Source organism: Cherax quadricarinatus, chromosome 1 (genome assembly GCF_038502225.1).
Source record: "Cherax quadricarinatus isolate ZL_2023a chromosome 1, ASM3850222v1, whole genome shotgun sequence".
Taxonomy (NCBI): Eukaryota; Metazoa; Arthropoda; class Malacostraca; order Decapoda; family Parastacidae; genus Cherax; species Cherax quadricarinatus.
Window position 1 is genome coordinate 97,924,423 of NC_091292.1, and position 25,691 is coordinate 97,950,113.

A 25,691-nucleotide genomic window follows, 5' to 3' on the forward strand; every position below is an offset into this window, starting at 1 on the left:
CCTCCAAGAGACTTGTACTCTTCTTTAAGCATGTATGGTCCCTGCCTCCACTACTTCACTCTCCAGATTGTTCCACTGCCTGACAACTCTAAGGCTGTGTGTTTGTGAAGGTATGACAACAGACGATGTTGCATTACACAAAAGCTGGCACTTGCAGGAGTTTGTGTAAACTGTTGCAGATGGAGCAGCAAGGCGTGGACTACCGTGTGGTGGGAGGCTGGGGCGCGGTGACTGTAGATGCTGACGGGGGCGTGAGGTTATGGCGCGCCCTAGACCGTGAAGCTCCGGGCGGGGAGGTGGGCGTGGCGAGGGTGGTGGCCGTGGATGAAGGCCGCCCATCCCTCTCCTCCACCGCCACCCTCACCATCACCCTCACAGACGTCAACGACTGCCCCCCGCGGCTCCTGCCCCCCACCGTTCTCCACGTGAGGGAGGGCGCCCCCGCCTCCCTCCTGGGTATCCTCACAGCTACTGACGATGACGTGTGGGCGCTGGGGCACGGTCCTCCCTTCACCTTCACCCTGGCTCCCTCCAACCCTGCCCACGTCTTCAATATTATCAGCATTAACTACCAGGCAGGTAAGTACCATCCAGGTACCAGGCAGGTCAGTACTACCCACGTACCAGGCACGTCAGTACCACTCACGTACCACGCAGATCAGTACCACCCACGTACCAGGCTGACCAGTACCACTTACGTTCCAGGCAGGTCAGTACCACCTACGTACCACACAAGTCAGTACTACCCACTTACCAGGCAGGTCAGTACCACTCACGTACCAGGCAGGTCAGTACCACTCATGCACCAGGCAGGTCAGCACCACTTAACACACCAGGTACTAACCACGTACCACACAGGTCAGTACCAACCACTCCTATACCACCATCACGTCTCCATACAGAACATCAACATCTCCAAGTAACTGTCTTGTCCAATCCTTTCTTATATTTCTTCCGGTTTATGTTGAACTGATGTGTGGACATGATGATGTTGGTCCTGGCTTGGTGACGTCTGATCACCATGCTATGCTTACTTAACCATCGACTGTTAAACTGTGCTTAGAGTCGCTATCATTCAGGAACGTTCATGCTGGAACGTTCATGCTGGAACGTTCATGCTGGACAAGGGAATGAACCATACATGGGACCAGATCCACCTCCATCCTTGACACTGAGGAATGACGGTCTTCATGACACATGCCTCGCGCTGTCTGCGCCCCATACTTAGTTAGTTTAATATGTTTATTATGCACCCCATACCCATCCTGTGGGCGGTAGTCAAAAGATTACAGAGGTACATAATGGGTCCAGGGACTGGGCCTCAAAGTTTTGATAGCTGAGCAAGTTACAGAGGTAATGAATTCACAATTTACAAAGGTAATGAACTCACAATTTACAAAGGTAATGAACTCACAATTTACAAAGGTAATGCCCCATACCCCCACGGGACTTTCAGAAAAGCCCAGTGATACATTCGTTACTTTTTGCAGTCTAAGATATACGAGAAATCGAGATACATAGACTCGTCTGGCTTGATATAGTGCGAGTGCGCAACTTAGCTAATCTGTCAGGGATATTTACCATTACACGACAGGAGATTTTAAAATTAGAAATTTTCAAATTCTAAGTTGTTCGAAGAATATATACGATGGGGGGTTCGTTTATGTACGTTTTCTAAAATGTTCGTGCGAAATGTTTTTATTGGCTGATGCTGTGTCGAAACATGAGTGAATATCTTCCATAACTTATATGTAAATTTTGCTGGCCATGAAATCAATTAAGGAAGAAAATTTAAAATAGCTCTCTCTCTCTCTCTCTCTCTCTCTCTCTCTCTCTCTCTCTCTCTCTCACACACACACACACACACACACACACACACACATACACACAAACACAAACACACACACACACACACACACACAGAAGGGTCAGGGGAGACATGATAACGACATACAAGATACTGCGGGGAATAGACAAGGTGGACAGAGATAGGATGTTCCAGAGAGGGGACACAGGAACAAGGGGTCACAACTGGAAGCTGAAGACTCAGACGAGTCACAGGGACGTTAGGAAGTATTTCTTCAGTCATAGAGTCGTCAGGAAGTGGAATAGCCTAGAAAGTGAAGTAGTGGAGGCAGGAACCATACATAGTTTTAAGAAGAGGTATTACAAAGCTCAGGAAGCAGAGAGGGAGAGGACCTAGTAGCGATCAGTGAAGAGGCGGGGCCAGGAGCTGAGTCTCGACCCCTGCAACCACAATTAGGTGAGTACACACACACACACACACACACAAGGAGAAAGATCTTGGGGTGAGTATAACACCGAGCATGTCTCCGGAAGCACACATCAATCAGATAACTGCTGCAGCATATGGGCGCCTGGCAAACCTGAGAACAGCATTCCGACACCTTAGTAAGGAATCATTCAAGACACTGTACACCGTGTATGTCAGGCCCATACTGGAGTATGCAGCACCTGTTTGGAACCCGCACTTGATAAAGCACGTCAAGAAACTAGAGAAAGTACAAAGGTTTGCAACAAGGTTAGTTCCAGAGCTAAGGGGAATGTCCTATGAAGAAAGATTAAGGGAAATCGGCCTGACGACACTGGAGGACAGGAGGGTCAGGGGAGACATGATAACGACATATAAAATACTGCGTGGAATAGACAAGGTGGACAAGGACAGGATGTTCCAGGGAGGGGACACAGAAACAAGAGGCCACAATTGGAAGTTGAAGACACAAATGAGTCAGAGAGATAGTAGGAAGTATTTCTTCAGTCATAGAGTTGTAAGGCAGTGGAATAGCCTAGAAAATGACGTAGTGGAGGCAGGAACCATACACAGTTTTAAGACGAGGTTTGATAAAGCTCATGGAGCGGGGAGAGAGAGGGTCTAGTAGCAACCGGTGAAGAGGCGGGGCCAGGAGCTAGGACTCGACCCCTGCAACCACAAATAGGTGAGTACAAATAGGTGAGTACACAAACATACTACATAGATTTGTGTGTGTGTGTGTATATATATATATATATATATATATATATATATATATATATATATATATATATATATATATATATATATATATATATTATATATATATATATATATATATATATATATATATATATATATACATATATATATATAAGAGAGAAGTTAAGAGAGTGGTGAAGCAATGTAAAAAGAGAGCAAATGAGAGAGTGGGTGAGATGTTATCAACAAATTTTGTTGAAAATAAGAAAAAGTTTTGGAGTGAGATTAACAAGTTAAGAAAGCCTAGAGAACAAATGGATTTGTCAGTTAAAAATTGGAGAGGAGCGTTATTAAATGGAGAGTTAGAGGTATTGGGAAGATGGAAGGAATATTTTGAGGAATTGTTAAATGTTGATGAAGATAGGGAAGCTGTGATTTCGTGTATAGGGCAAGGAGGAATAACATCTTGTAGGAGTGAGGAAGAGCCAGTTGTGAGTGTGGGGGAAGTTCTTGAGGCAGTAGGTAAAATGAAAGGGGGTAAGGCAGCCGGGATTGATGGGATAAAGATAGAAATGTTAAAAGCAGGTGGGGATATAGTTTTGGAGTGGTTGGTGCAATTATTTAATAAATGTATGGAAGAGGGTAAGGTACCTAGGGATTGGCAGAGAGCATGCATAGTTCCTTTGTATAAAGGCAAAGGGGATAAAAGAGAGTGCAAAAATTATAGGGGGATAAGTCTGTTGAGTGTACCTGGTAAAGTGTATGGTAGAGTTATAATTGAAGGAATTAAGAGTAAGACGGAGAATAGGATAGCAGATGAACAAGGAGGCTTTAGGAAAGGTAGGGGGTGTGTGGACCAGGTGTTTACAGTGAAACATATAAGTGAACAGTATTTAGATAAGGCTAAAGAGGTCTTTGTGGCATTTATGGATTTGGAAAAGGCGTATGACAGGGTGGATAGGGGGGCAATGTGGCAGATGTTGCAAGTGTATGGTGTAGGAGGTAGGTTACTGAAAGCAGTGAAGAGTTTTTACGAGGATAGTGAGGCTCAAGTTAGAGTATGTAGGAAAGAGGGAAATTTTTTCCCAGTAAAAGTAGGCCTTAGACAAGGATGTGTGATGTCACCGTGGTTGTTTAATATATTTATAGATGGGGTTGTAAGAGAAGTAAATGCGAGGGTCTTGGCAAGAGGCGTGGAGTTAAAAGATAAAGAATCACACACAAAGTGGGAGTTGTCACAGCTGCTCTTTGCTGATGACACTGTGCTCTTGGGAGATTCTGAAGAGAAGTTGCAGAGATTGGTGGATGAATTTGGTAGGGTGTGCAAAAGAAGAAAATTAAAGGTGAATACAGGAAAGAGTAAGGTTATGAGGATAACAAAAAGATTAGGTGATGAAAGATTGAATATCAGATTGGAGGGAGAGAGTATGGAGGAGGTGAACGTATTCAGATATTTGGGAGTGGACGTGTCAGCGGATGGGTCTATGAAAGATGAGGTGAATCATAGAATTGATGAGGGAAAAAGAGTGAGTGGTGCACTTAGGAGTCTGTGGAGACAAAGAACTTTGTCCTTGGAGGCAAAGAGGGGAATGTATGAGAGTATAGTTTTACCAACGCTCTTATATGGGTGTGAAGCGTGGGTGATGAATGTTGCAGCGAGGAGAAGGCTGGAGGCAGTGGAGATGTCATGTCTGAGGGCAATGTGTGGTGTGAATATAATGCAGAGAATTCGTAGTTTGGAAGTTAGGAGGAGGTGCGGGATTACCAAAACTGTTGTCCAGAGGGCTGAGGAAGGGTTGTTGAGGTGGTTCGGACATGTAGAGAGAATGGAGCGAAACAGAATGACTTCAAGAGTGTATCAGTCTGTAGTGGAAGGAAGGCGGGGTAGGGGTCGGCCTAGGAAGGGTTGGAGGGAGGGGGTAAAGGAGGTTTTGTGTGCGAGGGGCTTGGACTTCCAGCAGGCATGCGTGAGCGTGTTTGATAGGAGTGAATGGAGACAAATGGTTTTTAATACTTGACGTGCTGTTGGAGTGTGAGCAAAGTAACATTTATGAAGGGATTCAGGGAAACCGGCAGGCCGGACTTGAGTCCTGGAGATGGGAAGTACAGTGCCTGCACTCTGAAGGAGGGGTGTTAATGTTGCAGTTTAAAAACTGTAGTGTAAAGCACCCTTCTGGCAAGACAGTGATGGAGTGAATGATGGTGAAAGTTTTTCTTTTTCGGGCCACCCTGCCTTGGTGGGACTCGGCCGGTGTGATAATAAAAAAAAATAAAATATATATATATATATATATATATATATATATATATATATATATATATACAGATATATATATATATATATATATATATATATATATATATATATATATATATGCAAAACAACCACTCTGAAAGAATAGAGAAATTCCAAGCGCTTTCGTGACTACTCACATTATCAAGGAACTATGAAAGTAAAGCATCCAAGGAAGCTATATAAGGGGTCTGGCCAGCACTTCACTATCAGATCACACAACGGTTAAACACCTGACGCTCGCCGACCCAACTGGACAGGTCCTTTGCACAACTCACCCCACAAACTATTCTACCCAAGAAAATTTCAAAATTATTTGTCCAGTGTATTATTAAATTCTTCCCAAATTCTATTAATTATAAATGGATCTAATTTATATAAACCAAAGGAAATATTCATATTATTGTCAAAACTGCTTTTTATGAAACAAGATTCAATTATATTCCTGTCGACCATGGACTTGCTTGATACTACTTTCTCAACTTTTTGAAAATCAATTGGATGGTTAAAATCTCTTACATGAATAAATAGAGCATTGGAATCTTGTCCAGTTCTAATGCTATATTTATGTTGTTTTAATCTTAGTTCGAGATTTTTACCAGTTTGACCGTAATAAACTTTATCGCAAATTTTACAAGGAATCTTATAAACACATCCATCAGTATTTTGGGGGGAATTCTTTATCAAAAGTTTTTTTACTGTATCAAGATTTTTGAACTCAACTTTAATATTAAAAGTCTTAAGAAGAGAAGGCATATCAACCAAGTTTTCATGGTAAGGGAGAACCAACATATTTTTAGTTGAATAGGGCTGGTTGTCCCTTTTTGGATTGTAAAAAGTATTTCTAGCAACTTTAAAAGATTTATCAATTACATTTCTTGGGTATTTTAAATCATTACCTATTTCATAAATTTTGGATATTTCCTCATCTATGAACTCAGGACTACAAATTCGTAAAGCTCTCAAAAACATTGATGAGAAAACAGACAGTTTGACTCTATCTTGATGCGAGGAATAATAGTGGACATAGGAACAGTTATTTGTAGGTTTTCTGTAAATTTTAAATTTGAATTCATTATTACCCTTAATAATTAAAACATCTAGAAAAGGCAATGAGTTATTTTCTTCAAACTCAACAGTAAAGTTTATAGAATGGGCTAAGTTTGTGGGGTGAGTTGTGCAAAGGACCTATCCAAGTTGGGTCGGCGCGCGTCAGGTGTTTAACCGTTGTGGGATCTGATAGTGAGGTGCTGGCCAGACCCCTTATATAGCTTCCTTGGATGCTTTACTTTCATAGTTCCTTGATAATGTGAGTAGTCACGAAAGCGCTTGGAATTTCTCTATTCTTTCAGAGTGGTTGTTTTGCATATTCTGAAATCACCTGTTTACTGTGATATTTTTTTATATATATATATATATATATATATATATATATATATATATATATATATATATATATATAATGCTTGCCGGTGGGAGACCCCCACCAAGGCAAGGTGACCCGAAAGAGAAACACTTCCACCATCACTCACACTGTCACTGCCTTGCCAGAGGCGCGCAGATACGTCAGTTTAGGTATCACTCTAAACAGTAAATATCCCAAACCTCTCCTTTAAAGTTAAGTATTTCATTTAATTCTCTTAGTACAGTGCTATTCCTGTCACTTATTATAAACAACGGATAGAAATTAAGTATAATGAGGGATGGTTCACACAGTCCTCTGAACTATTGTAACATACATATAACATATAGATACATATAACATATAGATACATATAACATATAGATACATATAACATATAGATACATATAACATATAGATACATATAACATATAGATACATATAACATATAGATACATATAACATATAGATACATATAACATATAGATACATATAACATATAGATACATATAACATATAGATACATATAACATATAGATACATATAACATATAGGTACATATAACATATAGATACATATAACATATAGATACATATAATTATATGTCTATATGTTAAGGTCCAGTGGTACAAACACTGCGCCTTGACACACCTGCCTTGACACACCTGCCTTGACACACCTGCCTTGACACACCTGCACACAATAAACAGAGGTTCTGCTGTAATATATTAGTTGCAGAGTTATTCAGAAGAACACATCTGACACAACAATGACAAAGCTGTGAAAGATTGGTTTCCGTAAAAGCGTACCTAGACATGAAGCTCTGTGGGGGAGCCCAGATCACAAAGGTTTACCTGGAGTTTACCTGGAGAGGTTTTCGGGGGTCAACGCCCCCGCGGCCTGGTCTGAGACTAGGCCTCATGGTGGATCAGGGTTTGATCAACCAGGCTGTTACTGCTGGTCGTATGCAAGCTGACGTACGAACCACAGCCCGTTTGGTCAGGTACTGACTTTAGGTGCCTGTCCAGTGCCTTCTTGAAGACAGCCAGGGGTCTATTGGTAATCCCCCTTATGTATGCTGGGAGCCAATTGAACAGTCTTGGGCCCCGGACACTTATTGTGTTGTCTCTCAGCGTACTCGTGGCACCCCTGCTTTTCATCGGGGGAATGTTGCATCTCCTGCCGAGTCTTTTGCTTTCATATGGAGTGATTTTCGTGTGCAAGTTTGGTACCAATCCCTACAAGACCTTCCAAGTGTATATTATCATGTATCTCTCTCGTCTGCATTCGAGGAAATACAGATCAAGGACCTTCAACCGTTCCCAGTAGTTTAGGTGCCTTATCGCACTTATGTGTGTGGTGAAAGTTCTTTGTACACTCTCCAGGTCTGCAATGTCGCCAGCGTTGAAGGGGGCCGTTAGTGTACAGCAGTATTCCAGCCTAGAGAACACAAGCGATTTGAAGAGAATCATCATGGGCTTGGCGTCCCTAGTTTTGAAGGTTCTCATTATCCATCCTATCATTTTCCTAGCGGATGTGGTAGATACATTGTTGTGATCTTTGAAGGTGAGATCATCTGACATTATCACTCCCAGGTCCTTCACATTACTTTTCCGCTCTATTGTACGGTTAGAATTTGTGGTATACCCTGACACATTTTTAATTTCTTCAAGTTTTCCATATCTGAGTAGTTGAAATTTCTCCTCGTTGAACTTCATATTGTTTGAGTGGCCCATTCGAAGGTTTGGTTGATGTCCACTTGGAGTCTCGCGGTGTCTTCGACGGAGGTCACTGCCATGGTGATCCGGGTGTCATCCGCAAAGGAAGACACAGAGCTATGGCTTACAGCTCTGTCTATGTCAGAAATGAGGATGAGGAATAGAATGGGAGCGAGTACTGTTCCTTGTGAAACAGAGTCTTTTACCAAGGCTGCCTGGGACTTTACTCTATTTACTATTTCACTTTGTGTTCTATTTCTCAGGAAGTTGTAGATCCATCTACCAACTTTTCCCGTTATTCCTTTATCCCGCATTTTGTGTGCTATTACACCATGGCCACACTTGTCGAAAGCTTTTGCAGTCTGTGTATACTACATCTGTATTTTGTTTATCCTCTACAGCATCCAGGACCTTGTCATAGTGTAGCTGGGACAGGCAGGAGCGACCTGCTCTAAACCCGTGTTGTCCTGGGTTGTGTAACTGATGGTTATTGATGACGTCATCAACGCACATTCATGGGTTTACGGAGCACTGCTGAAGGATGTGGTCGCCTGACAAACCTAATAATAGCGTTTCGACGCCTATAGTTGAGTATCTTTATTATGCACCAACTACGCATCCTGTGGGCTGTGGTCAAAAGATTATAGACATCTAAGGAGTCATTCACGATACTGTACACTGTGTACGTCAGGCCGATACTGGAGTATGCAGCACCAGTATGGAACCCACACCTGATCAAGCACGTCAAGAAATTAGAGAAAGTTCAAAAGTCTGCAACAAGACTAGTCCCGGAGATATAGAGCAGTATGTCCTAATGCTTTTCATAACATATACCGTCTTTTTATTATGCCATCTGCACACTTAATTCGACCTGAAATTCCGATCGGAACCACGTTTTGTGGTTGTATAAAAATCGCTTTTCTTCAGTGTTTGGGCATCAGTCATCGCTGTTGTGATTTGTGAAGCACTGAGGAGTGTCTCTCTTGATACGTGCTGCTGCTGCTGCTGCTTGTTTTCTTATCCTCGTCAGAACTGAGGCACGGATGGATGGATTTACAAACATACCAGAATGTTTTAGAAAATTAAAATGCGGTGCTGTCAACAAGTTCACGGTCTTGTGCAAATGGACTGTGTATTATGACAACGACCCTAAACAAACACGAGACTCAACGAAAAGAAACCACTGGTGCACAAAATCAGTGTTCTTGACTGGTAGTCACAACAGCTTCCACTGGATGTATGTATAAGCGGGCCCACTTATACATACATCCAGTGCAGGGCTGCTGATGTGAAGCGGAAATCGCCGTAAAGTGAAACTTGGCTTTTTTTTTCACTCTCGAATGCACATAAAAACCTGAAAACATTATAACATATTAAGTGAGCAATAATGCTAGGCCTAAAAAAATGCATATACAGTACACACATTACTAACCCTAAAATATTTTCTTCCTTGGCTTATAGTGAATATTGAATATAGTTATTGTAGGAAGTCTAATTTAAAACCGTTGCATTAGCGAAGCCTGTATATGTATGTATATATATATATATATATATATATATATATATATATATATATATATATATATATATATATATATATATATATATATATATATATATATATATATATATATATATCCCCTGAGAGGTATGTTTTTTCAGTGTATTTATACTGCGAATTTATTTTTACCCCAATTTTAGGGATTAAAGTATTCTTGTTAGGTGGTGAAAAGGTCATCATGCAGCCTTAGTGATCATAGTGTAGTCGATAGGCTTTAAACCAACAAATCAATACCCTGACCTGCACCTCGTGTACTGAAAAAAACTCAGTCCTATACTTTGATAAGGTGAGTTTTTCCAAGTGTTGTATGATTGTATTACTGCAACAGTGTCTTTTTCTACTGTGGTAAATCCCAATTATAATTGTAGACTTGGTCGAGTTCAAATTGTTTGTATTTTTTTTTTCAGAAAGGACATGTTTGAATACTTTATAAAAATCAGACAAAAAAAATCATTAATTAAAACATTTTTTTTATTAATTAATGTATATGAAATTACCATTTGTAAAAATGTGTAACAAGGTAATGATGACCCATGGACCATTAACATTTTTAATTTTGACCCAAATTCATGTTTTTATATTGTAAAATGAACATATTTTAGTGCTATAAGAACGTTTCTCTTGAGATATATTACGATTTAATATGTAACATGGATGGTGGTGGACAGAGATAGACAGTGGTCGTGGTGGTGCTGAGGTGTGGACGCGAGCACCGCTAGACAGGGAGGAGCACCGCCAACTGGTGACTGAGGTGGTGGTGACTGATGCTGGGGGACTCGCCGCCACTCATCCAGTTACAATCATCATTGATGACATCAACGACAATCCCATGAAACCCGCCGCCAAGACTGTCTACCTCTGCAAGACGCAGGTCACTTCTTGTTACTATACGGGGAAGGGCTAAACACGTATGGGTCGTATAGCCCCTGGAGAATGGGGAGGGGGGAGTAATGAGGTTTGATTAAAGGAAAGGGGGCGTTAGCTCCATTTACTTGGATCAAGCGCCAGTAACAAGTAGTAACCTACGATAACTCGAAGATAATATTAGTAACCTACGGTGGCTTGAAGTATTATAGTTACACTTTCAATTTCAAGAGATTTTCCCCTGTAAATTTACCTAAACTGCAATAGTTTGCAAGAAGATTAACGTTAAATCTGAGTAAGTGTGTGTATTGACATCCCGTGGCAGGGCGGGGGCGCTGATGCTGCCCTGGGCAGAGTCTACGTGGAGGACCCTGATGACTGGGACCTCCAGGATAAAACTTTTGAGTGGGCTGGACCACCTCACCCGCTCTTCACTCTTCAACCCAACACTGGTGATATATTTGCCTCCATGCAGCTGAGAGAGGGAAGGTGAGATAGCTACTGGTGAAGCGTCTATACAGCCTGTAAGGACTTAGTTGATAGGTTTAAGTTTAATAGAAGCAGTTTGTTAGCGTTTAGGTGTTAGATGTAAATATATTAAAAATATATGAGGGTTAATCTCTTTGGTGTACATATGTAAACAGACACAATGTACTCTACTGTAATGCATTTAATAAAAGATATCTGTTGCAACCAGTGTCTTTGAGAGAGATCTGTCCCTTATAGAGGATAATCATGAAATCACTAATTTAAATAGCCAGAATTAAACTGGTCTGTATTATTTTTAAATAGTAACAAACACTCTACAAGCTTTAAATTCAGTTATGAAAAAAAAATAGTTTTAGCAGAAATCTGCTTGAACGAGACGAGTCTACGAACACCTTTAACAGCATAGCTGCGATATAACGTCATTACTGTGTTCACGCGGCACCTTCACACCTATAATAGAGCGTAATAATATTGTGTTCTAGCTTCACGTTCAAAGCTTGGCAAGTGCATACTGAATATTCAGTCCCTCATTAATTCTCTAAATACCTTTCTGCCAATTATTGGGCTTCTCCAGGTAATGATTTTGTGAAATGGCTTCTATAAGCGAGACTCAGAATTGAATGCATGATTTTTTCACTTTACTTTTTCACTTAACATTAAATCATTCGACATTCGCATTACTTAATCCTATTACTGCGGAACTTTTGGCCTAATTTCCTTTTGCTCCTCAGTTTCCTCTGGTCAAGTTGAATATATCATCACTATTTTTTTAAAGAACTTTTGGCAATGTCAGTGAAATATTTAGGTATTCCTTTGTTTGTGAATGAATTTTCCGTAGATTTCTTCGCTTTTTTTTTTTTTTTTTGCTTTGAAGAGACACGTAAGTCCCCCCGTCTTCTAATATGTTCATTTTTTCAACTTCAATCTTCCATGTCCATAACTGATATCACATTTTTGTCTGTTTCGTAAGATGGAGTCCAGGATCTTGACTTAATTCATGGTATAACTTCACAAATTTTTGAGGACAATTGTGTTGTAGAGGTCTGAGACTTCTGCAACACAATTATTCTCAAAGATTTAAGTTATACCACGAATTAAGTAAAGTTCTTAGACATCACTTTACGAAACAAAGAAATTATGGACACGGTAGATTATAGTGATTTCTTGGTGTTGCCTGCCAGATATGAGCTACAGTTTGTGGTGTCAGACAGAGTATGGGCACAGAGGAACGTGGAGGCGAACGTGAGTGTCGTAGTGCGACACCTGACACCTGAGGCACTGGCACATGCTGTGCCAGTCACACTCATGCCCACCACACCTGCCACACTCACGGCTGGATGGACTCCCATGGTAAAACTTCTTGATACTTGATTTATCTTAGCCCAGGTATCGCTTGTTCTAGTTCTTGATGCCTTTAATGAGGGGAGGGAGGGGGGATGTTTGCCTTGATGCTGGTCAAGGTTTACTGATACGAAAGAACTAGTGCTACCTTAGTCTACCGGTGGCCTGGTGGCTAAAGCTCCCGCTTCACACACGGAGGGCCCGGGTTCGATTCCCGGCGGGTGGAAACATTTCGACACGTTTCCTTACACCTGTTGTCCTGTTCACCTAGCAGCAAATAGGTACCTGGGTGTTAGTCGACTGGTGTGGGTCGCATCCTGGGGGACAAGATTAAGGACCCCAATGGAAATAAGTTAGACAGTCCTCGATGACGCACTGACTTTCTTGGGTTATCCTGGGTGGCTAACCCTCCGGGGTTAAAAATTCGAACGAAATCTTATCTTATCTTACTTGATTATCTCATATTACCTGGGAACTGTATGATATTTACAAGGTTAGCGTTTCCCCGTGTATATAATAATAATAATAATAATAATAATAATAATAATAATAATATGATATTAATTGTTTAGTCACCTTGTTAATCAAATCTTTAATACCCTCTCTCTCTCTCTCTCTCTCTCTCTCTCTCTCTCTCTCTCTCTCTCTCTCTCTCTCTCTCTCTCTCTCACTCTCCCACACACACACACACACACACCAGGGGTGTATTTTCTAAAGCTAACATCACACACAAACATTTGCACAAATCAGTTACAATTCCCCAATGATTTGTAACTCGAGTGTTATTTATACTTTATAGTGCGGGCAGGTTTTTAAAGCACCAGTTCAAACTGTTGGATTTCCACAGAAGACTAATTCTCAACCTCAAATTTTTAAAGCACTGAACCTGTATCCTACACATAGTAGCTGCATCCTAGACACTGTATCTATCCTACACGTTGTAGCTGTATCCTAGGAAGTGTACCTGCATTCTACACGTTGTTGCTGCATCCTAGACACTGTACTTGTATCGGACACATGGTAATGTATCCTGACACTACCTATATCGGACACATAGTAGTGTATCCTAGACACTGTACCTGTATCGGACATATGGTAGTGTATCCTAGACACTGTACCTATATCGGACACATGGTAGTGTATCCTAGACACTGTACCTATATCGGACACAAGGTAGTGTATCCTAGACACTGTACCTATATCGGACACATGGTAGTGTATCCTAGACACTGTACCTGTATCGGACACATGGTAATGCATCCTGACACTACCTATATCGGACACATAGTAGTGTATCCTAGACACTGTACCTATATCGGACACATGGTAGTGTATCCTAGACACTGTACCTGTAGCCTACACATTGTAGCTGCATTCTACACTGTAATTATATAGTACTTGACTCCCGTCAAGGAAGAGGGGGCCTTGAGACTAGTGAAGGGCTCTTGATCCGATGAAATGAAGCTGTCCCTTATTCTCGGATGACCCTTGTGGTCTTAAAACTTCTCAGTGAACATGGAAATCTCCAACTTAAGTATGTACTTTCATACGTCTCCATGCGTCACCAGGAGCTCTGCAATGCTGCAAAAGTAGCAACACAAGAAATGAAAGAAAGTTTTCTCAGAGTAAGTAAGCGTGGCGACACCAGCCAGCTTCTCTCACAAGTTGAGAGGCATTCTCAAGGCAGGGCAGGGCAGTGCAGTGCAGGGCAGGGCAGGGCACGGCAGGGCTAAATATAGACTTTTTTTTCCTGCATGCATCATAATCGGTATTTTCATTTAGTGATGTCTCTTCATTAGATCATGTACTCAGTCAAGAGTGAAACCTTATTTGACTCCCAACAACATTTCACCATGATGCACATCTGACAGGAGGAGCTCCATTATTTCTATTCCTAGTGAGCACTAAACCCGTCAAGCAGTCTGTTTACCGAACTTTATCAAACCAAGACGATGCTCAGTTTTCAAATATACATTGAAAAACCCTTCAAACAAATTTCTGAAAGCTTTTAAGCCAAAAATTTCCAATATTTGAAAGGGTCACTAGAAACGACGGTCGTCAGGTAAATTCAGCATTGTTTATAGTATACCCCAATACTGTATAACATGCATTAATATTGCATCTTCTTCTGCATTCTGCAGCATGGAGGTGGCGGTCTAGGCACACTGTCGGAAATTGTAATGCAGGTAGTGGGGAAAGCAGCCAAGACAGTGGAGATCGTCAGTGTGTACGGAGGTCCAGCTCGTGATGCTTCTGCCATCAGTCCCACCTTTCCCAAGGCTGCTTCTCATGCCAGCAATGTTGTTCAGAGCTCGCAAACTGTAACACCATTTGCTTGTGTGTGGGTGAGCGTCCGTCAGATGGGTGGCAGCTTCATCGATCCAGTCAAGCTGCATGGATTATTAGCACTTCATTTGCAGCATGTTAGTGATAATCCTGCCTCTCAACATAACTCACTGTGAAGAATTAGACACATGTGCAACATCTGGGTATCTTTATTTGTAGACGTTTTGCCATCCAGTTGCTTTATCAACACAAGTTCAAGGACGTAATTTGACCTTGAATTTTCATTAATAAAGCCATTGGATGGCGAAACGTCTACAAATAAAGATACCCAGACGTTGCACATGTGTCTAATTCTTCATCTTTTCGGTATTGTATACCATTCATGTATAACTCATTGTGGTACACAACTAACTCACAATTCAGACTGCATTTCTATCCATTTTGGACTATCAGTAAACCAAAACTAATTTTGCTATTAGATAATTGTCCAAAATGGAATAAAAAAAATCGTCATAGATTTCCTCTCCAAGTTATGGGATATTTGTGAATTGTTCCATTTATGGAGTATATCGCTACTGCTCATTAAATTACCATACGTAAAATACATCTTTATAATTTTCTCTCAGTTAGAGAAAGTAATGAATTTGAAGGTGGCGCTGGAAGACACTCACACCTTGGAGGAGAACAGTGGGATGACTTCGCCTGCTTCCTTTGGCTTCTCTCCTTCAGACGTATCCTCTCCACACAATCCTTCTTCCGTTGCTTCCCTGGCATCTGTGGTACTTCCTCTTCAGGTAAATATTTACTCCCTCTTCAGGTAAGTGCCTACCGGTGTCTGGTACTCCCTCTTCAGGTAAGTGCCTACCGGTGTCTGGTACTCCCTCTTCAGGTAAGTGCCTACCGGTGTCTGTGGTACTCCCTCTTCAGGTAAGTGCCTACCAGTGTCTGTGGTACTCCCTCTTCAGGTAAGTGCCTACCAGTGTCTGTGGTACTCCCTCTTCAGGTAACTACCTGCTGGAGTCTGTGGTACTCCCTCTTCAGGTAACTACCTGCTGGAGTCTGTGGTACTCCCTCTTCAGGTAAGTGCCTATCGGTGTCAGTGGTATTCTCTCTTCAGTTAAGTGCCTACCGGTGTCTGTGGTACTCCCTCTTCAGGTAAGTACCCACTGGTGTCAGTGATACTCCCTCTTCAGGCAAGTGCCTACTGGTGTCAGTGGCACTTCCTCTTCAGGTAAGTACCCACCGGTGTCAGTGGTACTCCCTACGTCATTAGTACTCACCGATTTATGTTTGCGGGAGTCAATACTTATCTCCTGACCCTCTTCCTAGATCCCCTTCATCGGCATCGCTGACTTCTGGCCTCTTGGGGCTTATCATATCTACTCTTGAAGCTGTGCATTGAGCATGCCTCCAACACTGTCTCATCCAGGTTACTCCATGTTCAACCACCTTGAGACTTAAGATATACATACCCCCCTCAATAGGTAAGTAGGTCTGCCTCTTGGCATCTATAGTATGCCCTCTTCAGTATGTCTTGGCATCTGTGGTATTCCGTTTTTCAGGTAAGTATACGTCTACATACCTGTCTCCTCTGTTACTTGATAATATCATTACCCTTCCAAGGAAGGGAAAGATAGCTCCAACCCTTCGGATCAAGAATCCTTTACTAGAATCAAGGCATCCCCCTCATTATGTATTGCAAGGCTACAACCATGACATCTCAACAAGTGCCATAACTTATGCAATATATATTTTTTTCACGTGCACTTATAAGTTATTGTTACTTTCACAGGTAGTAGACACCAACCTGACGTCTCTAGTGACACCTCGACTGACACGAGCACATGATTGCCACACCCACACACGTTATGAAGATGAAACATGTACCCTCACCTCGTGTCTTAATGGTGGCCGCTGTGTGAGCACACATCAAGGTAGTAGGTACGATAAGCCCTAGGGATTTCCTTTTATGTTAGAAGTTGGTCAGTGTCAATAGAGGATTATTGTTATTGTCACTGGGAAGTACTTTACCCATAACCCAGCAAATGCCTGGATCTCCTTGAACTTTCTCTTTGTGGTGTAGAGGGTTCTTATGTTCGCTAATATTCCATGCGTAGTACTACTGGCTTTGTTTTTGCGGGCCTCTGTCGATAAATTAGGTATATATCTACTCTGGGTCCTTCCTCCTTCCTGAAGTTCGCACATAATTTCTTTTTCTCTCTATCTCCTCCCATCCTCATGACCTTGCACTTTCGAGGGCTGAACTTTAGTCATTTATTGTACTATTCTTGCAAGCTCTCTGTCATTTTTGCTATGTTCTGCTGCATTCTCGCAAGTTTTACACCATCTGCAAACAGTGACATGTGGGAATTGATCTCCCTGGCAGGTGGTTTGACGTATATCGAGAACATCATGGAGCCAAGAACTGATCTTTGGGGAACTCGACTAGTTACTTCTCTCCAGTTCGACGTCTCTTCTCTCACTGGCTCTTTACCTTCTGTCTGTCAGGTAATCCTTTATTCAGTGGAGTTCCCTCCCTGATATCCCAGCCTGATTTTCCAATTTGTATAGTAGTCGCCCTTGACGCACCATATCAGAGGAGTTCCAACAGCCCAGGAACATGTGAACATGTAATCTGCTACGTTTGGTTTCCATCATTCTATCATATAACTCAAAGTAGGTTAATGAGTCATGGTTTTTTACTTATCTGTATTCGTCTTGTTGATTCAGTGAGTATTATTTATTCTCTCAGTGGTCTGCCAAACGGCTTCTTGCCTTCTCCAGCATTTGTAGGTTTTCTTTTTTTCATCAAACCGGCCATTTCCCACAGAGGCAGGGTGGCCCAAAAAGAAAATCAAAAGTTTCTCTTTTTATATTTAGTAATGTATACAGGAGAAGGGGTTGCTAGCCCCTTGCTCCCATTTGTAGGGATATTTACATTACAATTTATGTATGACTTAACCTCCACTTTCACTCACTAATGCATTCCGGCCTCTCATTGCCTTTGTGCTGAAGTTTCTCTTTATATCTTTGACTCGTTTGAGTGTTTAATTTCCATTTGTATTCTCCTTGACCTGATTCCACCTTATTAAAACAGTCAATTTTTTATTCACCATGTAAATACCACTGAATCTGAGTGAGGCTGTGTAGTAGTGCCAGCAGGAACCTTACTTAACCTGCTATCTTTTTTTTCATTTCTTCTTACCTTACCTCCTTGCTCTGAGGTGTTGGTTTCTGGACTTCCTAGTTGTTTCTACCCCAGTTTTTTAGCATGCATTGTGCTCTGCACTTTTCCTATTATACTATCTTATTGGCATTTTTATTGTTAAAAAACATGGATTATCTTTGTACTGTTCACTTCTTTTTTTAAGTAGGAATGAATCTACTTGGCACTTGCTTGCACTTCGTGGCTTATGTTAGCATCCTTATAGATTATTATTATAATCAAGGGGGAAGCGCTAAACCCGGAGGATTATACAGCGCCTGGGGGGGGATGTGGAAGGCATTCAGGCTTAATTCGGGGAACTGGAACACAGATCCAATTCCCTAAATCAAGAGCCCCTCACCAACATCAAGGAACCTTCCTTGAGGGGCATCCTTATAGAATTAATCAATCCAGTGTATTTCTGATAGAAATTAATGACCACGAAGTGTTCACTTCTGTGTCCCAATCATGATTTTCTTCACCTAACCTTCAACTCCACCTCCACTAGGTATGCCTTGGTCATTAGGCAGTGATAATAATTTATCTTCCCTGTGTCTGATTCATTCAATGACAATATCAAGTCTAGCCTGGCCAGTATGCCATGAATCATTCTGGCTATGCATCCAATTATGTACAGAGTCGGGAAAGAATCTTTTTGCCAGTCTCTGAAGATATGCTCTAGGTGTATATCTCCTATAATGTCCCTGTTTTCAGATTATTTTACAGTGATTGTAATCCCCACATTTTAGGAGTATTGTTCCTATTTGCCATCATGGCTGTGCTTTCTATGATGGTTATGGTGGCATTGTCTTGATCATGTATTGTACCTGACCAGGTATCATACTTCTGTCTTGGTCCTTCCTGTATGTCAGTCTTATATATTATCACCACTGTTTCCTTACTTGTAGAGCCTCTCTCTCCCCATTTAAATTCACTGTTTACTATTTTAAGGTCCCTTGGGTAAATTTAATAAATTTTTACTCAAAAGTTTGGTTTCAGTTGGGGTGATTTAATCTGATTCCTATTTCAGTATATATTTTATAAATTAGAATGCTTGTTTGTATTAAAGCCATTCATCTGTGGACTTTTAACTAAAATATTCATCTGTATATGGTGTATTTTCTAGGTGTGTGTGTCCTGGTGAATCCTGGGGGTCCAGGTGTAAGATACTTGCTCGCACCTTCTCCAGGTCTGGTTGGGCATGGGTACGTCCCTTGCCTCCATGTCTGCCCACTACCCTGTCTTTACGCCTCCTCACTCATGTTCCTGATGCTCTGATCCTGTACTCTGGACCACTGTCACCTGCATCTGCCCACCCTCATTACCCACCCACACCCATGGTGGCACTGCAGCTGGTGGGTGGACACCCACAGGTGCTGCTGGAAGGTGCCAGAGGACCTGCCAAGCTTCAAGTGAACACTACACTCAAGCCTGGCACCTGGCATACCCTCCACCTGCATCTCAATACTCAGGTATGATCAGTATTTTAATAATCACAAAAATTATGAGCTTTTTCTAAACACAATATTGTATATTCACCTGAGAATTTTTCCAATCAACAAGGAAGTTAAACCCTGTCATTATTGGAAGTATGACTAGAACTGGATACACAGGGAAGTGCTAAACCCATAAGGGTTACAAACACCTGGGGAATTTGAAGTAATCAAGGTTAATCCAAGGAAGGGAAAGTGTATCTAATTCTTTGAACCAAGAGTTCATCCACAACTTCTTGGCACCACTGTTTGTTATTAACATGTCACCCTTCCATGTTTCCTCCATGTATTAATGAAAGATAATAGTTAGGTTCAACGAACATTTGAAAATAGTAAAGTATCCCTGAGGGGATTTTATTTTATTTTGGTCATAAGCTTCAAACTTTGAATGCTTGTGTATGGTAACGAGGACCAGATTCTGGGAACTGACGTATCTTGTAACCTTAGTTATTAAACCCATCCCCAGCATCCTGAATTGACTGGGATAACTTCCAAAACCCTTGATGGTGTAACTTCAAATGACAGTGAAGAGTGAAATTCAAATGTGTTGATACAGATTTGACCATTTTGTGTGTAAAATTTTCTTTCTCTTATAATCATCACAATTAAACTATATGATTCTAGGGCCAGGATAGTACACATTAATTTGTATGTGGGCAAATTTGTCAATGCTATAAATATTTTTTAAAACTTGGAATCATTGGAATTTTCATCAAATTGGACTCTTAAAAACACAATCTGTGTTTTTCATTACAGCATTGTAGTGAATTTCAAAGCTAATACAACTGAAAAACAAAAATAATTAAATATTGAAAGCTCCCAGTTAGAGCGAATTACTGATTGTGAATATTAACTGTATGTGAAACTATACCTTTCAATGCTAATAGCACATTTTTTTTTTTTTTTAGTTTATTATATTCCTTCAAATTTAGTTTACAGTAAGCACATATTGCTGCTGTGCATAATGGGGAAAGTAATTTATAAATTATTTATCTTATATTTCAGGGAGTCATGCTAATGGTGGATCATTGTGGACATGGCTGGAGAGTCAACAAGACTGATGATAGCCACTGCATTGCTAGGATCCCATGGGCAAACTCTCGTGTAACAGAGAGTTGGAGTAGCAGTGTGCCCTTGCAGCTGGGTGGCCTTGCTCATCCATACCCACAAGCAGCAGACTTTGGATGGTCAGCTGCCCTTGTGTACCAACCTTTAGATGGTTGCATCTCTCACCTCACAGTCAATGGACAGGTATTGTAGCTGGGATACAGAGCTGTACTGCCAATAATAAGGGGAAAAATGGCAGGCACACAGCTAATTTTTGTCATGACTGTTTTTTTTTTACCTCAAGGGAGGCTCTTTGATGCCAGTGAGGGGCTCTTTATGCAAGAAATTGTAATTTCCCTCCTCTCCCTTGGATTGAACCTGAATGCCTCCCATTACCTCGTGAATGTAATAAAAGTAATAAATAATAATCATAAGAAAAACAATATGAAGAGCTCTATATAGAGCAGATCACAGGTGTGGTACTTTATTTAAAACGGCCTATATGTTTAATATTTTTGCATCCCAGTACACAGATGTTAGTGTCTAGTCCCTGGACCCATCATGTGCCTTTATTTTTTTTATTGCTCATATTAGAAAGCAGTCAGATTTAATTCAAAGCATTTTAAGATTGCATCTCATTGATCACTAACTATATACAGTACAGTGGACCCCCGGTTAACGATATTTTTTTCACTCCAGAAGTATGTTCAGGTGCCAGTACTGACCGAATTTGTTCCCATAAGGAATATTGTGAAGTAGATTAGTCCATTTCAGACCCCCAAACATACATGTACAAACGCACTTACATAAATACACTTACATAATTGGTCGCATTCGGAGGTGATCGTTATGCGGGGGTCCACTGTATTGGCAAACCATATGCTTTTTCTCAACTATAAAGGAGTTGAATTTAGCTGTCTATGGATGCATTTACTGTTAGTAAAGGAAGTTCTACCAGTACCATTATTATATCTATCTGTAAACACTACACCCCTAGGAGTTGTACAACACCTTGGGGATGAGGGGTAGTCATGTCATGTTATGTATATTTTTTTACGGAGTACAATTCTAATTCAAGTTTTTGGAGTAGTATAATCTTCAAATCACTAAAGCTCTTAAGTCAGCATTTTAACAAAATTTACTACCATCACTAAATTTTCAGCTATCTTTGCACAGTTACTGTCAGTTAGCCATTGTAACTAATGTACTGTCATGTTACAGATATAAATTACAATACCTATAGTCACAACAATTTTAAACGTAAGTTATAATATAATCCATTAATCTCAGTTTCAAGTCGTAGACTCAGTCACAGAAAATTTTAACAAAAGGGAAAAATCTTTACTATGCAAAAAAAAAAATGAGTTGGCTGGGTCCTTCTTTGCATGCTCAGGCTGCTTAAATCAAACTGTATAAAAGTAAGGTGAATTCAACTTTTAGGAACTAAATTAATATATTTTTCTTGTATTCTGGCAGCTGTTGAAAGTTAGCTCAGTGTCTACATTCAATATTCACACCTTAAGACTAAACTGATCTATTAACTGTTCTTAGCTGGTTGACTTAGGTGAGCCATCATACAGCGCTGCAAGTATGAAGGGCTGTCAACCTCAGGAAGCTGCTTGTGGGGATGGTCCAGTCACTTGTGGTTTGCGAGGTCAATGTGTTGGTGGACTAGAGAGTCCTAAATGTGACTGCCAGCCAGGATGGATGGGGCCTGCTTGTGCCACACCAACAGTACCAGTTGCTCTTGGTCAGGCCTCATTTGCCAAGGTAGCACTGTCATTCATCCCAGACCCTTACGATATGACTTTGCAGTTACGAATGAGAACAAGGGGTCTTCCAAATGGTCTCTTGATGCAGCTATCCACCAGCAAGCAGTCTCATGCTTTGAAACTACATGTATGATTTTGTAACCTTAAGTACTTCCTTGCTGCAAATGTAATCATTCTAATATGATTATATGAAATAGTTCTATGTATAGTTTTATCATAATTGTTCAAGAATTATTTTTATTAACAGGTACGTAGTGGTGTTATGTGTTCAACAATGTCTTGCACAGAGTGGGGTGTGCAGGAAGTATGCTTAGAGGGCATCCCACTTGGTGATGGGTCATGGCACACTATACGAGTAGGTCGCCACGGGCATAACCTTATTATCTCAGTGGATGATGGTGATGGGTGGCGAAAAAATGAGACACTAGCCTCTTTCTTTACTACCACCAGCCTTGGGGACATACAAGCTCTAGTTGCACTGCCTCCCTTACCAATCACTGTTGACAAGCAAGATGGACTAGTTATGGGTGGCATCCCAGAGTTTGAAAGCTTGAGCCTGGTCACAGTTCATGATGACCTACAAAACAGTGAGTAGCAAATCAGTCAAAACTAAACACTAAACCCACAAGGGTCATACAGAGCCACACATTCTGGTGGCAGTATCTTGGTTTTCCTGAACTATTAGTACGCATCAACAAATTTAATGATAATTTTTTTATTTGCATATATTTACTATTTTATTGAAGTTATAATTAAGCTTTATAGTACTAACAGCATTAATAAAATAAGTTTATATAGGCTGAAATAATGTGAGAGATGCCTTATGAATGCTAGCTTCAGCTGGTGAGGTTACATCATCATGTCAACCTCAACTGGTGTGGTTACATTATGTCAGCCCCAGTTGGTATGGTTACATTATGTTAGCCTCAGCTGGTGTAATTACATAATATCAGACTCAACTGGTGTGTTTACATCATGATGTCAGCCTCAGCTGGTGTGGTTAGCTATTGTACTGCTTACAATATTTAATGTTGAAATTCACATATACACCATACATGAAGTTTTTTCAGATACAAGAATTATCTAAGTTTCCTTGTGTTTTTGACAGGCTGTATTGATGATGTACGTGTATCAGGGCACCCCATACCACTACCACCTTCTGTAAATGGAACCAACTGGGGTCAAGTGACCACTTTAAGAAATCTAAAGCAAGGTTGTTCTTCACGTGATTCTTGCAGCAACACCACCTGCTTGCCTCCCCTATCCTGTCATGACATCTGGAGGCAAGCAACATGCAGGTGAAGACTTGCTAGTAGTCTCCTTGGAAGTTATGGAAATGCAGGAGGAAATATGGCTGCTATTATTATTGCTGTATATTCATGGGAAAGTGCTAAATTCATGCGAGTAATACAGAACCTGGGGAATGAGAGGTAATCAGGTTTGATTCTTGGAAGTGGAGGGTAGCTCCACTTCCTTTGATCAGGAGAACAGAGGTGTGTGAGGGGTAGGGGGTTAGTGGAGGTGGAGGTTAGTTCAATAAGCCCTGGACATTTTGAGGATGTTAAGCTAAAGGTGTGTGACTTTATTTTTTTTTAGTTCATTGAGGTAAAGCTCCTTGAAGATATTGACCTTCAGCTCCGCAACTTCTTGGGATTTTGAATCTTAGCTCTTAAGTCTAGAGGGAGTTGACTGTAATTGTTTTGCCTCTTGTGTACTGTATTGTATTTCATGAAGTACTAAAGCTGTACTGAGAACCGGAGTTTTTATTTTTTTAACAAGTTGGCCGTCTCCCACCGAGGCAGGGTGACCCAAAAAGAAAGAAAATCCCCAAAAAGAAAATACTTTCATCATTCAACACTTTCACCTCACTCACACATAATCACTGTTTTTGCAGAGGTGCTCAGAACACAACAGTTTAGAAGCATATACGTATAAAGATACACAACATATCCCTCCAAACTGCTAATATCCTGAACCCCTCCTTTAGAGTGCAGGCATTGTACTTCCTATTTCCAGGACTCAAGTCCAGCTATATAAAAATAACCAGTTTCCCTGAATCCCTTCACTAAATATTACCCTGCTCACACTCCAACAGATCGTCAGGTCTCAAATACCATTCGTCTCCATTCACTCCTATCGAACACGCTCATGCATGCCTGCTGGAAGTCCAAGCCCCTCGCCCACAAAACCTCCCTTACCCCTTCCTTCCAACCTTTTCGAGGACGACCACTACCCTGCCTTCCTTCCCCTACAGATTTATACGCTTTCCATGTCATTCTACTTTGATCCATTCTCTCTAAATGACCAAACCACCTCAACAACCCCTCTTCAGCCCTCTGACTAATATTTTTATTAACTCCACACCTTCATTCCAGAAGAGACGTTCAGGCCTGAGTGGTTGAGGGGAGAGGACGTGTGTGTTGAGTGAAGTCCTAGGCCTTCTATATCAGAACTGCTTATCTCACCCAACTGATAACTCATCATGGAACAAATATCGTTGGAGCGCAGCTGAATTGCTGCTGGAACTCTTATGTGTGAACTGTGACTAGTGATATACCTAGTGAAACACAAACATGTTGATTTGAAGTGGCTGTAGGAGGCTACACCTTCACCTCGCCTGTCTCCCCTCCTTCCTCGATTTGGAACTCAGCCATTCGCCTCTATTTACTTATGGTCTAGAGGCGGTTTTTGCCAGACCGCATAAATGCTTGAGTGCCCGTGTCAGTCCTCCGTGCCGCACTCCACTCATCTTACGAATATGTCTCCTGTGTGCCTACCTGCCTGCTACAAGCAAATATCCAAGTGGTTGACACGGGCTTAGCAAGCACATTCAAGCAGGCTTGAAAGCAGCATTCCAAGGCCCAGCATGTCTCTCCACACCTTCTCCTAATTTCCACACTCCGAATTTTCTGCATAATATTTACACCACACATTGCCCTTAGACAAGACATCTCCACTGCCTCCTCACTGCTGCATTCACAACCCAAGCTTCACACCCATATAAGAGTGTTGTTACTACTATACTTTCATACATTCCCTTCTTTGCCTCCATAGATAACGTTTTTTGTCTCCACATTTACCTCAACGCACCACTCACCTTTTTTCACTCATCAATTCTATGATTAACCTCATCCTTCATAAATCCATCCGCCGACACGTCAACTCCCAAGTATCTGAAAACATTCACTTCTTCCATACTCCTCCTCCCCAATTTAATATCCAATTTTTCTTTATCTAAATCATTTG

At 41.1% G+C, this 25,691-nt stretch overlaps 1 protein-coding gene across 1 annotated transcript; it reads left to right on the forward strand.

Annotated features, from left to right (window-relative positions):
- Positions 1-179: 179 nt before the first annotated feature.
- Positions 180-24,368, forward strand: LOC128685811 (putative neural-cadherin 2). Its single transcript, XM_070085094.1, has 12 exons — positions 180-579; positions 10,617-10,819; positions 11,138-11,301; positions 12,483-12,651; positions 14,784-15,065; positions 15,555-15,722; positions 16,721-16,869; positions 19,260-19,605; positions 20,632-20,877; positions 22,225-22,572; positions 22,693-23,032; positions 23,554-24,368. Exons 1-12 carry the CDS (start codon positions 180-182, stop codon positions 23,745-23,747), a joined length of 3,009 nt encoding a protein of 1,002 aa, XP_069941195.1. The 3' UTR covers positions 23,748-24,368.
- Positions 24,369-25,691: the final 1,323 nt, after the last annotated feature.

What these genes read in the sequence shown, in the direction of transcription:
- LOC128685811 (XM_070085094.1), top strand. Translation starts at nt 180, where the DNA reads ATGGAGCAGCAAGGCGTGGACTACCGTGTGGTGGGAGGCTGGGGCGCG. An exon ending in ACCTGCATCTCAATACTCAG is followed by an intron (nt 19,606 to 20,631) that starts GTATGATCAGTA and finishes CTTATATTTCAG; the next exon opens with GGAGTCATGCTAATGGTGGA. An exon ending in CTCATGCTTTGAAACTACAT is followed by an intron (nt 22,573 to 22,692) that starts GTATGATTTTGT and finishes TTTTATTAACAG; the next exon opens with GTACGTAGTGGTGTTATGTG.